The 15,471-nt window shown below is 43.9% G+C and overlaps 1 protein-coding gene across 1 annotated transcript in view; it reads left to right on the forward strand.

The window, feature by feature from the left end:
* The window catches only part of LOC310780118 (15-hydroxyprostaglandin dehydrogenase [NAD(+)]), a 48,523-nt gene that overhangs the window by 25,081 nt on the left and 7,971 nt on the right, over positions 1 to 15,471 (forward strand). Inside the window, exons 4-6 of the mRNA XM_083640672.1 lie at positions 2,087 to 2,183; positions 3,094 to 3,170; positions 10,013 to 10,176. Of these exons, the coding sequence (XP_083496798.1) occupies positions 2,087 to 2,183; positions 3,094 to 3,170; positions 10,013 to 10,176 (338 nt within the window). The remainder of the gene's footprint in view (positions 1 to 2,086; positions 2,184 to 3,093; positions 3,171 to 10,012; positions 10,177 to 15,471) is intronic.

Raw genomic sequence — 15,471 nt, forward strand, 5'->3', positions numbered from 1 at the left:
AAGGAAGTTTAACATTACTTGGCTTGTGTTAAAGCAGCTACGAGCAACTTTTTCAATTGTTATTAAACAGTATAAATTTAATATCAATGCATCACATCTTACCTCTAATAGTCGACGAGACCAACGCAGAGTAGTCTCGCTTGAACCCCGAGTGAATCGGCCAGTGTTAGTCTGTCTGTAGCCAGGGCAGATCAGGAAGTGAAATGAAACGGTTTGCAGCAGCCACTTCGGCCATAACCACAAAATAACTTCCAAAAAACCTGTTAGAATATAACGAGAGATGTTCCCGAGAGTATGCGTGGCGTTCACATTGGTTATGTTATGTTGCTAGGCAGCGCAAATGGCATAGGCAGGCAGCTGCGTTTCACTTCCGGGTTTCACTTCCGCGTTTCACTTCCGGGTTACCCGGTCCGGTCTCTCTAGAGAGCCCCCTGTTGACGCGAGTTTAGACCGACATAGACTTAATAATCACCTAAGGGAGCAATCTCAGATACACACGGCTTTGGTCTCAGCTACTATTATAGGTAAGATGTGATGCATCAATATTGTAATTATACTGTTTAATAACAATCGAAAAAGTTGCTCGTAGCTGCTTTAAATTAACCTACCGTTCGTCAATTATAAATGTCATGCAGCTCTTTATTTTCTGTGGAGCAGTGCTGTAGTGGTCACTGGTCAAAAAAGTGGATAAACTAATTTCTGAGGCAGTTTTCTTACATCGTGCTGTTATCTAAAAAAAGGTGGATAAATAAACTTCAGTCGCCCATATAGGCTACAAGACTATGAGGATAGAACAACTGAAACTGAATCATATACAGTATACCTAATATAATTTTATTCTCATCAGCATCATCAGCATCATTGTTTATTTTGTGGTTTTCTGGCACGTTGGACTTACCCTGCTAGCCGGGCGCAAGGAGCAGACAGAAAGTAAATGCTGGAAGAACGCTGGTCCGCACGCAATATGCAATTAAACAGATTGAAAACATTAGCTCAGCAGCTGGAGCTAGCTTGATAGCTACCAGCTAACAAGTTAACATGCTGGTCCGCCCGCAATATGCAATGAATTATGCAGATTGAAAACGTTAGCTCAGCTGTGGGACGCCAGCGCTGCCTTGGCGCACAAGTGCACAACTTTCTGTAACACTCCCAACTTTCTCTATGCACGCTCTGTCGTCATTGGAAACAACTGGAAAACTGAAGAAGCTGGAGCTGAGGAAAAGAAGCTCAGTGGACACACGGCCATTACTGCAGTAGTGGCAGTGGCATACACTTACCGTGGCAAGAACTTGAAAGCGGAGTACAGCGGTGACCAGTGGGACGACCAGACCAGATGGGCACGCAGGTGGTCCCCAGGTCGTTGTATAGAGACAGTCTGCATGTCTGGGAACGCCCATACAGGCTCTAGGAACGCCCACAATAGATGCTGGGTTAGCTGACTCAGCCTTGCTGGGGGCGGGGTCAGGGTGGGGTAAATTCCCCCGTTCTATCCATTCAGCAAAGTTAGAATTTAGCTGATAGCCCAGCCCAGGCAGACACGATCGGGGATTTAACCACCGCAGTAAACGCACATCTGAGCAGACGTCTTGTGTTCTGCTCTAGAACCCCCAAACATGTAGTTTATAGCTGCAGCATTGTCTTTTGGTGAGTCAGCCCATGAGATATATCGGCGGTTTTACCCCACTCGCGCGCCAGCCGTTTAACATTTTGTGGGCGTTCTCAGACATGCGGACTGTCTCTATGGACGAGTGGAGATGACAGGCCGCCGTGGCGCATATGCGCACACTGGTCCAAAATAGTAATTAGTGCATAAAGTGGCTAAAGCGTTAGTGTGAAGTTACACATCTTCTTCTGGCAACCAGCTTGCAGGTGTTGAGTGTGTGTGTGTTAGAGAGATGGAAATGGAAATTAAATTAAAATCAAATTATCAAAAATATTGGTGGCAATTTTTGTCCCTGGATTGTGGTTTTTAGGGGCATTATGAGATTTATTGGGGCATTTTTTACCTTGCACCTGTCTAAATTCCTACACTGGTATTGGAGCCTATTCACTTCCAAAGTAAACCTCTTCCATACTGTGATGATAGATGGGTGTTGTGAGAGGGACCTACTTGACTATGGAACACATGAACAAGCTGACTGGAGGTCGGGGAGGGGTCGTCATCAACGTAGCATCCATGGCAGGTATGACCCACAATGCATTTGGACCAGTGCCTTGTTATTTAAACAAGGGGGATATTGTGGAGGATTTTCCTTGCCTTTCTTTTACAATCATTAATAGATGGTAAATGGTAAATGGCATTTATTTATAGCGCTTTTATCCAAAGCGCTTTACAATTAAACTTATGTTGATTACTGCGCTTTGAAAAACTCACGGTAACGTTAAATAGACGTCTATGTACCTGCTCTGCCACAATCCTGTACTGTAGAGCCACAGCACTGTCCTTTGGTGAGTCAGCCCATTGAGATATATATTTTTTTATCCCACGCGCGCGCCAGCTGTAGGACATTTTGTGGGCGCTCCCACACAGACCGACTATCTATTGAGTAGGTTAGGCTTTAGGACAAAAGGTTCAAACAAGTCTGGCAAGTGTTAAGATAACTTTAAGGAATAAAGTTTCTTGTTTCCCAAGTTTACATAAATCACTTAATCATTGTGCCCTTTTCCTGTTTGATTTACTTAAAGTTACCAAGTAAGTTTACTGAAGGTGGAAACCCAAGAATCATTGGGGCACGCATGCTATAGGTTAACTATACACTAACATAGGTTGCTGCCAGTGCCGTCAACACAATGCAAGTTACACTCTTATACTGGGCAACCTACAACAAATACAACAGAATAATAAGCTTACATTGCCAGAAAGTCAACATGACAAGAAACCACTAAGGTTCACAAGAGACAGATATAATAAATATATGTCTAGAAACTCGTATTTGATAGATAAATTGTAAAAATTAAGTTACACGAGCGAGGGAGAAAAGGTAAAAATGGTGTGTGGATTGCTATTTGTCTGGATATTGGCAACTCAAAATTTTGAAGCATGATTTTGACTGATCATCCTACGTCTGATCATCCTACGTCTGATGATCCTAGGTCTGGGCCCTCTACCGAGCACTCCTGTCTACACAGCCACCAAGCATGGAGTGATTGGCTTCACTCGAGCCATGGCGGTAAGAAAGGTGTTTTTATGATGAAGACTGAGGATCTTAAAGCTGCAATAAGCATTTTCAGTCCTTATAACCAATCCTGAAACTATTGTGTGCTATCTCGAGATTTCATCGAGACATAAGGATTATTTGATTTTGGGCACTTTTGCGTACTTCCATTTCTGAAAATTAAAATCTCAAAAAACCTTCAATTATCTACCTATCATGGAATTTAAAATATGTTACTTTTCCCCCTGGATGTTAGGACATCATAAACTAATTGTTTAAAACCTTCACAATGTGAAAAGTCATGTTTATTTTTATATAAAATGTTAAAATGTAACTAACCCTCAAAACACTTTTTTTCAGCTTTTAACCAATATATATGACTTTGGGGGTGGTGTGTGAAGAATGCTGGTCAAAATTTCCACATTTGAGACCAAACTGTTGCTATTTTACCATTTGTATCATTTTTCAGCAGCATAACTGGCATAAGTGCCCTCTATGGGTGGAACACTGCTTTTTTTTTTGCCCTCAAATGAATGGGAGATTTGGTACAACCTGACGTCACGTTGTCCCCAAAGACTATGGGATTTCAAGATAGTTACTACTCCCCCTGTACCCTTTCCCGGCTCCTCACAATTCCAAGCCTATTGGAGGGAGGGAGGGGTTATTGTGTGTTTGCAGCAACATCATCACGCACCAAAGTGAGCCTCCCTGAGCGACTTTCATCCCCGCCGTCATTTCCGCAAACAAATCTCATCGCAGTTTAGCGCACATGTAAAATATAACGCTATACTATGACGTGACAACGTGACAAAGCTGCTCTAAACACATCGGCTACTATAATATCGTCACTGTGCAATGAAAGCCACTTATCTCCAAAATGCCAACTTTTCAGGAAATGAAAAAAACCCTGTGCTCTTAAAATACTGAACACCACGTTGTCATATTTGACACATGTCTTCATTGTAGACAGTTTATCGCTGAATGTGTCATTACATTATTAACACGTTCACTGCCAATGGCGAGTTGACTCGTAAAAAAAATCCAACGGTTGACTGCCAATGACGAGTTGAGACGTCAAAAAAAAAAAAAAAATTTTTTGACGGTGCTACGTGGATCAATGCCCCCCACGTCTCCTATAAAAATATTGGAGCCACCGAACGTGTACAACCCATTCCACCGACCCACTAAGTGGCGACAGTGCTCTCCATTCTAGAGGAAGGCAAGCAAAAAGCAGTGTGAGGAAGCCATTCTCATGAAAATGGATTGGCGAAAACGCTTTCGCGCTTGGGAGCTGGCGGTGGGGTTTGCAAATTTGCATAATAGATTACGGGTGGAACACACTTTGAAACACGCAGCATAAATAAGACCAGAATCGCAAAAGCTTCATCAAAGCTCTCAGAACCCCAAGAAACGAGCGAGCCCATCCAGACTTGCCCAGCGGCCGCCAGCAGACAGGCACAGCAGCAGCAAAGCAGTGAGCCTGGTGACGCGAGGTTACAGCAGCAACAGAAACATGCTTGTGACACGCCCGCTGCAGCCAAGAAGAACACACACGGAGGGAGGAGTTTGAAGGAGAGGGGTGTTTCCTGCTGTTATGGAGGAAATTACTGTTCAAAACTATTGTTTAGATGTCTGACGTCTTACTGATGCCAAAAATGAATGGTTAAAGTGACTGTTCTATCGAATTTCACAAAAAGCCGTTTATCTCAGAATAAATTTTCAGACGCTGAAACCATGCTGTATTCAACTGCTAATGCTTACATAACTACTTACTCTACAAACTAACTCTTTTAGACAGAGAAAGCACACATTCTATTAGTTCTTTTGAGATATTGTGTGTTCACAAAATCCTAACAGAAACTAATCCTCGGCTCTTGAAAGATGAGCCAGAATCCTCAAAAAACCCCTCTGGCAGAAGCTAACTACAGTATTGAAAAACGGCTGGCAGTGAATGTGTTAATATCTTACCTGAATAAGCTCAAATGCTGTTACAGGATTATCACACCGAGTCTGGAGCACTTTCTGCCGGCCAGGCAGCAGCTCGTAGGCACCTGCCTTTTAGAGCGCGAGCACGAGCTGCTGTGCTCCAGGCAGCGGGGATGTGCGGGCGGAGCTCTTCACTCTGCCAAGCCGGGGAGATTGGCTCTGTCATGGGGTTGAGCAGTCCCGGAATAACGTGACATTATTCTTGTCAGAAACAACTTCGATTTGCATACTTTAAATGAGTTTGCAGCCCAAGGACAACCCGAAAACACCTTATTGATCTATTTACGTCAGACAATGCCAGAATCACACAAAACCAAGCTGAAACACACCCGGCATTCGGGTCAGCAGCGTGCCTGGTGACTTTTCCGGGGAAGTCCTCATGAGGTGGGGCGGAGCATGGAGGTCTGACTGTCACATACACTGCCCTGCGCTGCGCCCGAGAGGAAAAGTCAGAGGGGCAGTAACTTTTAACAAGAATCACGAAAAGCCCCCAAACGAAAATTAAAAACGGATTTCATGGCGCACATAAGAGTACAGCCAAAGAGTATAGTATAGACAAGAGGATACGTCATTTCTTGTTTTTTTTTCATAGGTTTTTTCAAATCACCGTTTTGTTACATATCTGGGGGGTTAGTCCCCCTTTAAAGGAACACTCTGCCCATTTTCAACCAGCTTTGTACTGTATCATTAGAACATCAGTAGTATATCAGAAAACTGTAAACTGTTTTGAAGTCATTTAATTTGACAGTTATTGAGTGTTAAAGTGTGGACCAGTGACATCACTGGTCCACACTAACTCAAATTAATAACTCATTAACTCAAATCAACTCTCAATAACTGTCAAACTAGATGAATGATGAATAGTTTGACAGTTATTGAGAGTTGATTTGAGTTAATGAGTTATTAATTTGAGTTAGTGTGGACCAGTGATGTCACTGGTCCACACTTTAACACTCAATAACTGTCAAATTAAATGACAGACTTCAAAACTGTTTACAGTTTTCTGATATACTACTGATGTTCTAATGATACAAAGCTGGTTGAAAATGGGCGGAGTGTTCCTTTAAGGAAAGGCTTGTAATGTAAAAAAAAAGAAAAAAAGATGAAAATGTCTGATTTAAACAATTACTAACAAATGTATCTAAAAATATGTCACGTGTTGGTAATGTGACAGGGTCGGGTCTCAAAATAGAATCAGGCTCGTGTCTAGACAACCCAAACCTGCCACAACAACAACAGAACGTCTTTGCACAAGAATTATCAAACAAGAAGTCCAATAAACGGGAGTGCCTACCTGGGACAGGTTGGGGCGATGACAGATAAGACGGCCTTGGCTTCAATGGACCGTCCAGTCTGTGGTGTGGAGGCCAGCTACAGGCAGCCCCCGCTCATAAGACGCTATTTCAACATAAGTATCACACACACACACTGACACCCATAGGTGAAAACGGAGGGAAAACGACTAGGGAATGGGGGCGACAGAGAATCCGTGGCTTGGCTTCAATCACTAGCAGAGAGACAGGCTGGCAGCCTAAATGCCACGTCATATAAAACTAACATAAGCCACTCCCACTTCCTGTCTGATAATCTGGTGCAAAGACATAAATTGAAATATCATACATCACTCACTTGACAAATAACATAAATGATATGACAGTCCTTACCAAGGGTATCTCATACACAGCTCAACCTGTGACAGTAATTACGAAAGTTGTAATGACAAATGGCCCTATCTTGGTACAGGCGCTATCCCCTTTTTGCGCTTGCGCATCTGTTTGCGTGCCTTAATACCTGCTTTATTGGATGATAGCAGTCCATTAGGCGCAAGTGTTATGCAGAGTTTTGCACCCCCGCCCGGCCACCGCTAAATGCATCCCCACCACACGGAGCATAATTGTAATGATTTATACAGAAAAGTAACGGTTTACAAATTATATAATTGTCTGGGTAGACGTGCCCTCCCTGTTTTTTGTTGTTGTTGTTTTTTAGTTAAAACAGATGCAATTCTCGGCGGGGGTGCGAAATTGTTCACGGCACCAGCTGCAGGCGCAAATTGGAGGCGTGCCAAGTCATCTGCGCCCCCAAAATGCCAGCGCAAACAGGATTTGGGCGGTCTTAAGCACCAGAATTATTCACAGGTGTGGCCAGGCAATGCTTGGGCGTTACAATCAAACCACTCAAGATTCCCATCTCGCAATCGCTGTAATACAGTTTGCGCGAGGCATGCAATATGCTGTAATTCTCTCCATGCGTAATTTGGATAGGCCTATCTCACAATCACACCATCACATCATATACCTGTTAAAAACATCTGTGATTTTATGCAATTTGGGTTATTTTTTTGACTGGGAAATTTTATGTTTGCAGCGGGGAAATGGCAGAGACAAGATAAAAGATGGGAGGATTTAGATTGGACTAAATTAAAACTTGCTGAAACATTGAGAGCTGCCGACTCGTGCCGAGGACAGAGAGAGATGGAGAGAGCTTGTCGACAGATCGTCTGTGGTGCCAACGACCTTCCGGGTTATGGGATAGGTGAAGGTGAATAGCCTATTGCAAGTAGGCTACAATGTCCAACAAGTTTTCTCAATTAATTTGCCATTAACCCCTCTTTGCGATGTGATAAAAGTTTCTCCGTGAATTATAGTTGATTGCTTCACTGAATTATCTGCTAATACCAAATTTTAGCAGCAGAATTTGATGTCCTGGCATGGCACGTCCGTGCGTAATGACATATCCAAAAGCAATTCCTCTGCACTGCATTGCGCAGCGCGGAGATTATGGTGCGCTCAAGCGCAGCGGGGTATTTTTCAAAGCTCTTAGCGCAAAGTAATTGCACGCATGCTGACGATAGGAGAATGCCATCTGTGTCTGTCCCCACGTTTAGCACAGACACGCGTCACACGCCTGATTTGGTATGTGGCACGCCTACCCCATGCATGTCAAGTACAAATGGGCTTGTGCACCTCCCCAATTTGCATTGCGCTGGCGTTAAACAAGTGCAAAACAAGTGCAAATGCAAAATTACTGCTTTTGTGACGATAGGGCCCAAAATGTTTGTGTGACATCTAGAGAAAATGTAAAACGGCCTAAAACACATAATTCTTTAGAAAATATGATTAAACCTTAAAATAATTCTTATTTCATTATAAACAACCAATCTGTAAATGGCCAGGCTAAGCTAACTTGCTTGACAAATTTCAAAAAGTAGGTGGTGGTAATGACGGTGGTGGTAATGACATTTCTTCATTTACAGCTAACTGTTACTGGTTGAACTTGCTAACATCACCTTCAGAGCTTCCTAATGTAACTAACATGGAACATATCAAATTGATTGGTATTTTTCTGTGAAAAATGTTTAATACATTTTTGAATAAACCTCTAGGCTCTAGCTACACGCGGCTCCTTTATGGGTAGTTGTGGCTCTATTTTTTTCCTGATTTTCTTATCCCATTTTTTATCCCCCATTAGTGCAAATTTTAATTTATTTATCCTGGTTGCTGCTCCGCCCTCTACCGATCTGGGGAGAGCCGAAACTGGTCCATGCTTCCTCCGAGACATGGGCAGTAGCCAGCCGCTTCTTTTCACCTGACAGGGGAAGCTTCACCGGTAGGACATAGCACGTGAGAGGATCATGCTATTCCAACAAGTTCCCCTCCCTCCGAACAGGCGCCCCTAACAGGGCCGTAGCCAGGGATTTCGGGCCCAATGAAAGGATATCACATTGGGCCCACGGATGCCGGCGTCCGAAGGGTGGCGGCAGGAAACTTTGGCCATTTGGGGCCCCTGTCAGTCAAGGGCCCTTGGAATCGTCCACACTTTTCCCCCCCCCTGGCTACGGCCTTGGCCCCTAATGACCAGAGGAGGCACCACATCAGCAACCAGGATATTGCATGTTTTGGTGAGGGGTTCCTATATGAAGGAAACCCCCAGGGGGCACAGGGAAAACATGCAAACTCCACACAGAAAGGCCCTTATGACGACCCCACCCGGGCAGGGGGCACTCGAGGACATGCGGTGGGAATCGAACCCAGGACCTTCTAGCTGTGAGGTGACAGCGCTTACCACTGCGCCACCGTGCCCCCCTAGTTGTGGCTCTTTTAAGTCCTATCAAATAAATAAATAAATAAATAAATAAATAAATAAATAAATAAATAAATAAATAAATAAATAAATAAATAAAGGGATTTTTTGGGGGATTGTGGCTCTTGTAAAGATGTTTGTGTGTGTGAATGTGGCTCCTGAGTAGGGCAAGTTTGGTGTTGTTAGGCTACTATTATAGTACTCTATTCCAGTGTAGAGTACAGGACATGCTGTGTTTATATAGAGTACAGGACATGCTGTGTTTTGCACCGGAGCGGAAATTTACAGGACAACCTTTCCTCTGTATCCGTTTGGCAGTGGTGCGTCACCACAGCAAGGAAGTGACCACCACTGCTAGAGAAAATCAGCATGGTAGTTTAGTCTTACTCTCAAACTAAAATAAATCTAGTCTATTTGTTTTTAGAGATCATATCAATGTTCAATGATATGAATTAACCATTCATGGAAAAAAAAAGTTTTTTTGTTGAAAAGATGTCTCAAGACAAAATGTTGTGTTTTTCACGTTCAAATTGTCAATTAATGGACAGGGGAAAAAACAATCAAGTATTTAGATATTTCTTTTATGATTTATGAGTGTACTTGGAGTAGAAATCCACCATTACAATATTTTGTGTCTGTGTTTGTAACATAATTGGGTTCTGAACAGGTTAATGTAGAAGTTATCCTGCATGTCTAACCTCCTGCACGTCTAACCGTGTGTGTGTGTGTGTGTGTGTGTGTGTGTGTGTGTGTGTGTGTGTGTGTGTGTGTGTGTTTCCGTTTCCTAGGCTGCCTCTGACATATCAGGCTATGGCATACGGTTCAATGCCCTTTGCCCTGCTTTTATCCAAACTGACATCATCAGCGCCATGTATACACCGGAGAAAATGGGACAGTTCACTCACCTGATAGATACAGCCAAAGGTCTTATGGAGAAGCTTGGAATGTTAGAGTGAGTATTTGCTAGTATTTATCCTTTTGTAATGCCAGTTGCCTTACAAAACAACACAGCTTTCAGTTTGTTGATGCCCTGCAGGGTTAGAGTTAGGGTTAGACGGCTTTCCTCACTGTTTGTTAATGAATCACACAGTGGGTGTGACCCCATATATAAAGCAGGAGCCAGGGACCTGCTGACAAATGCACCCAGCTGACACAGATCAATCATTACAGACATAGACAAAATATAAAGAAAAACACAAGGCAATTACAGATCAATAAACATAAATGGAGAAAGCGCACAACACATGATCACCGCTGCGCCCCAGACAACCAGCTATCAACAATAAAAATGTATCTATAAAAATATATCCATGAAAAATATATTTTGCAGGTATTCTGACCATGTGCCTGATCTCCACATACTGTAAGGAAGTTCATTAATGCAGACACAGCGGCAGAAGTGAACCTCCCATAGAGACAAAACAGTGTAATAGAAAAAAAAGATGTAGAAAATGTAAAAGAAAGTATTTATTTAAAAATAGTAGTCAAGAATAGTTTCCATTCTCATATCCTAGCCTCTATCAAAAATGCACAAGCCCCAGGATCATCATAGAAAATAGGGTTAATATTCTTTTATAAGACCTAGGGGGAAAACCACTGCACAAAGCAATCCAATGAGCACACAACAGAGTAAAGGGCTCATTAAAGCCCGGGACAAATCGTGCATTCCTTTATAACTGGGAACTGCTAATCTTACGACTTCAAAGGTCATGAGCTGGGACGGTGACGTCACCAGAGCTGGTATTTCCCATTCCAAACTTGTAGGAGCCTCAGCAGCCCCGACCTCAAAAATCCAAGATGGCTGCGCTGCGCAACAACAGTAGTTATAATTCAAGTCAAGTCAAGTTTATTTATATAGCCCTAATTCACAAGCATGTCTCAGAGGGCTTCACAGAAAATATGTCTAGCTAATTCTAGCTGACACAACAGTAGCAAGAATATACAGAATAAAGATAACATTTGAACAATTGATAGAGAAATATAGAAAATATAGAAATGAAGGAGAGAGCAGAGGAGAGAGCAGGAGAAGGGAGGAGAGCAGGGGGAATGTGAGAGAGTGATGGGGTGGGGGGGAATGGGAAATGTTGGAGGGTATAGGAGGTGGGGAAGGAGCAAGAGGAGAGAGCAGGAGAGGGGAAAGGGGGGGGGAGCGGGGGTGTGTGTGAGGGAGAAGAGAGCAGGGGGAGGGAGGAGGTGGGGAGAAAATGGGAAATGTGGGAGAGGAGAGAGCGTATGGAAGAGTATGGGAGTATAGGGGAGTATGGGAGACTATATGGAGAGAACAGGGAAAGAAGGGCTAGCTAACACAACATTAACAAATTACAGTAGTAATAATAACACATCGAACAATTATATGATAGAGAAATATAGACACACATAATTGTAGTAATGTTGTTTAGCACTTCTGTTTTGTTTGTGTCTCATTAAATCAGCTGTACACACAGCACTGCCTAACATCTATCTGTGTGGACATGAGGCTGCAGTGTTTGTATGCGCAAAATGCCGCGAAATGCCATGTTATCAACTGTTCTTGCTAACAATGGCTAGCCTGGCTAGCGACTGGATCTGACCAATGAACAGTGAACTTCCCAGCTCAAGTTTTCTGCAAATGGAACGCTAACAAAACGGATGTGACGTCATTTAGCCTCAACATCCCAGTTATTTTGTGATAAAGGAATACGCCAATACTCAGCGGGAGGCGGAGCTCTGCAAACCGGGAGCGCACTCCACGTTCCGGCCGAGGGCTCAAGGGCTCATTATACTCGAGCTAAGCTCCGCGAGTCACGTGCGGACCTCGCGCTGGGGCAGATGCTTTTATACTCAGAAGTGATCAGCCAAGTGATCAGCATGTTACATTGTACAATGGTAATAGTGAGAAGAGAACAGCCCGTGAAAAGTCGCAATGAAACGCTATTATGTGCAGTACTGAGTGCGCTTTCACTCTCAAACGACCGTACATCAGCACTAGGGTTTAATATTTTTCCCGAAAATGAGCCATACCGGCAAACGGGAAATTAACCCCTCTTTCCCGGGAAATTGGTCTTAAATACATCAAGGAGAAATATACCTATTAGTTCCCAACCTGACGAATGTATTATTTGGTGCCATTAATATTTATTAATTAAGGCAAAACATCGCAATTTAACTAACTTTTTAGGCTGTTTTTAGGCTGTATGTAGGCTGTACCTATATGTATTAGGATATATAGTGCCATTAGGGTTTATATAATTCACCAATCACCTGGATTGGCGTATGAATAAATCCTGTAGTAGCCTAGGCTAAACATTTTCTTAGAGTTGTGGAAACTGCTGTGGAAGGAATGGAGCCATAAACGCGTCGATCAGCCCGTTTTCACGCTCTTTTACGCACAAGATCAATGCTGTCTGATACCTGGCACCGTGTGCTTTTGGATATGGGCTGCTGCGCTGCGCTCTGGCGGCTGCACCGTTCGTCTTCCAGCCATGCCCAGACATCTCCATACCGCATACCGGAGCATGGCTGTATCAGACTATCTCCACCCCTCTGTGCACGGACATCGCCTACAACCTACCAGACCATCATGCCCATTGCCCAACCTGGGTCACACGAACCGAGGACGCACGGCTGGGCTGATTGTCGTTTTCACCGCTGGTGAAGTTTGCACGGTGCTCAATCGCCGTCTCGTAGGCTACTGCATTAACGGTCATGGCACAATCCCCTCAAGCAAGTCAGAAGTGTAGAGAAAAGAAAAGAAACATTGTGAGCTTTGTGTTTATTAGGCTATGTGCAATAAGCTTTCAGTGTGTGTTCCACCGGCGCACAGCGCACAAAGGCGCATGGCCAAAACACGCCGAAATAAAATCAGAAATTAATTCCACTCTGCAAAGGATATAAAATTTCAAATTACTGGCTATCGCATTGTTGTCAGAGAAGCTAGTATTAAAATCTGCCTGCAATACCTCGTTATTTGGCGCTATATGAATAGAAAATTTATTGATTGTTGGTTGATTGATTCACTTTGATGTCTCCGAAATGCATATACTGTAGGCCTACATTGTGATCATCTAATGACTTTACAATGCTTACAGTAGCCTAATATATTATGTTCTTTTAAAACATAGGCTACATCATTTAAGAAAGTAAACTGTCGGCATATTTCTAAATATAGGCCTATTCCAATATGTTCTGTATGTAAAAATACAACACGTTTTTTTCCCAGTTTCCCATCATTAATTCCCACTTCCCGTCATTAACGGGAAATGGGTTGGATGGCATTTCCCGGGAATCCCGTTTCCCGGGATTAAACCCTAATCAGCACATGAATGAATCACCAAACTTGTTTTTACTGAATAGCCATTTCAGTTCTCAGCCCTGATAGCCTACTCTGTGCTGCTTTTAATCTCTCTCAACCATGCTCTCAACACAACACATACTTGGTGAAATGACTAAAAATGAACAGTTGCAAAACAAAGTTTAGTCTACCACATGGGTCAAGAAAAGTGGTGAAAACACAGCTCAGTGTTCAGGGCTCAATGGCTCGAAAGCGTCCATGTTTGGAGAGAAGCCATGCGGAGGTCGCGCTGCTAGAAAAATCTTCAGGTACGCGGTGGGCGGCCCACGGGGGTCGCACCCAACACATTGACGTCATTTGGCGCTTGCGCCCCTCGCTCCTCCCCCGCGCCCTTCGCGGCATGGCGAGCATAAAACAAGCTTTACTCAGAGTGCTGCTCAGAGCACCGCTGTTTGTTTACATAGTACAGTGAATGGCCCATGATAAAGTCAATGAAACGCAATTAAAAGTCAATGGAATTCCATTATGTTCAGTAGACTGCGGTTTCACTCTCAAACGATTCAGCACATGAATAGAATCGCCAATCCTGTTTTTATTGAATGTAAATAGGCCTAGATCTGTCTCAACACAGCACATTACTTGAAATGACTAAAAACGAACAGTTAGAAATCAAAGTTTACAGGGGGCACGGTGGCGCAGTGGTAAGCGCTGTCGCCTCACAGCTAGAAGGTCCTGGGTTCGATTCCCACCTGGGACGCTGTGAGCGCTGAAGGAGTGCGTGCCCGTCCGCATGTCCTCGAGTGCCCACCGCCCGGGTGGGGTCGTCAAAAGGGGCTTTCTGTGTGGAGTTTGCATGTTCTCCCCATGCCTCCTGGGGGTTTCCTTCATATAGGAACCCAACACCAAAACATGCAATATCCTGGTCGCTGATGTGGTGCCTCCTCTGGTCGTTAGGGGCGCCTGTTCGGCGGGAGGGGAACTCGTTGGAATAGCGTGATCCTCTCACGTGCTACAGTATGTCCTACCGGTGAAGCTTCCCCTGTCAGGTGAAAAGAAGCGGCTGGCTACTGCCCATGTCTCGGAGGAAGCATAGAGCCAGTTTCGGCTCTCTCCAGATCGGCAGAGGGTGGAGCAGCAACCAGGATAAATAAATTAAAATGAGCACTAATGGGGGATAAAAATGGGATAACAAATCTGTGGGAAAAAAAAAAAAAGAGTTTACCACATGGGTCAAGAAATGTGGTCAAAACATGGCTCAGTGTAGACTACTTACTTCTAAATTTCATTTATCTTCCTGTCTCTCCCATGGGTCTATTGTCTCCCTGCAAAGCAGAGCAGAGCAGCGCAGTGCGGCGTGCTGCTAGAAAAATCTGGCGACACACGTTTACGGCTGCGGTGGCCTCGCCCCCACCGTAATTACATCACATTGGCCGCACGGCCCTCGTGGTTGGAAGCATGCGTGGAGTATGTCCCGCCCTTTCTACTTGAGCGAGGCTCTGTGAAGAGGAGCTCCGTGAGTCACGTGTGCACCTCACGCTGGGGCAGATGCTTTTATACTCAGAATGGCAGCCAAGTGATCAGCATGTTACATTGTACAATGTAGTCTGGGTAGGGCAGGAGCACAGCAACAAACACGTTTCGGCGCGTAGGCCTTCTTCAGTGTTGTGACAGCACTGAAGAAGGTCTACGGGCAAAAACTTGTTTGTTGCTGTGCTGCTGCCCTACCCAGACTACAGGTATTAAACCTTTGAAAGGACTTTTTTGTGTGCTGGCCTTTTCTGCTGTGACTTGATATTATATGTGCATTGCACCGAAGTTATTTATACGTTTTTGGAGTGTGCTCGCTGTTCACTTTTTTCACATTGTACAATGGTAATAGTGAGAACAGCCCATGAAAAGTCGCAATGAAACGCTATTATCTGCAGTACTGAGTGCGCTTTCACTCTCAACCAACCGTATATCAGCATATGAAAGAAT

The sequence above is a fragment of the Poromitra crassiceps genome (assembly GCF_964638095.1).
Source record: "Poromitra crassiceps genome assembly, chromosome: 1".
Taxonomy (NCBI): Eukaryota; Metazoa; Chordata; class Actinopteri; order Beryciformes; family Melamphaidae; genus Poromitra; species Poromitra crassiceps.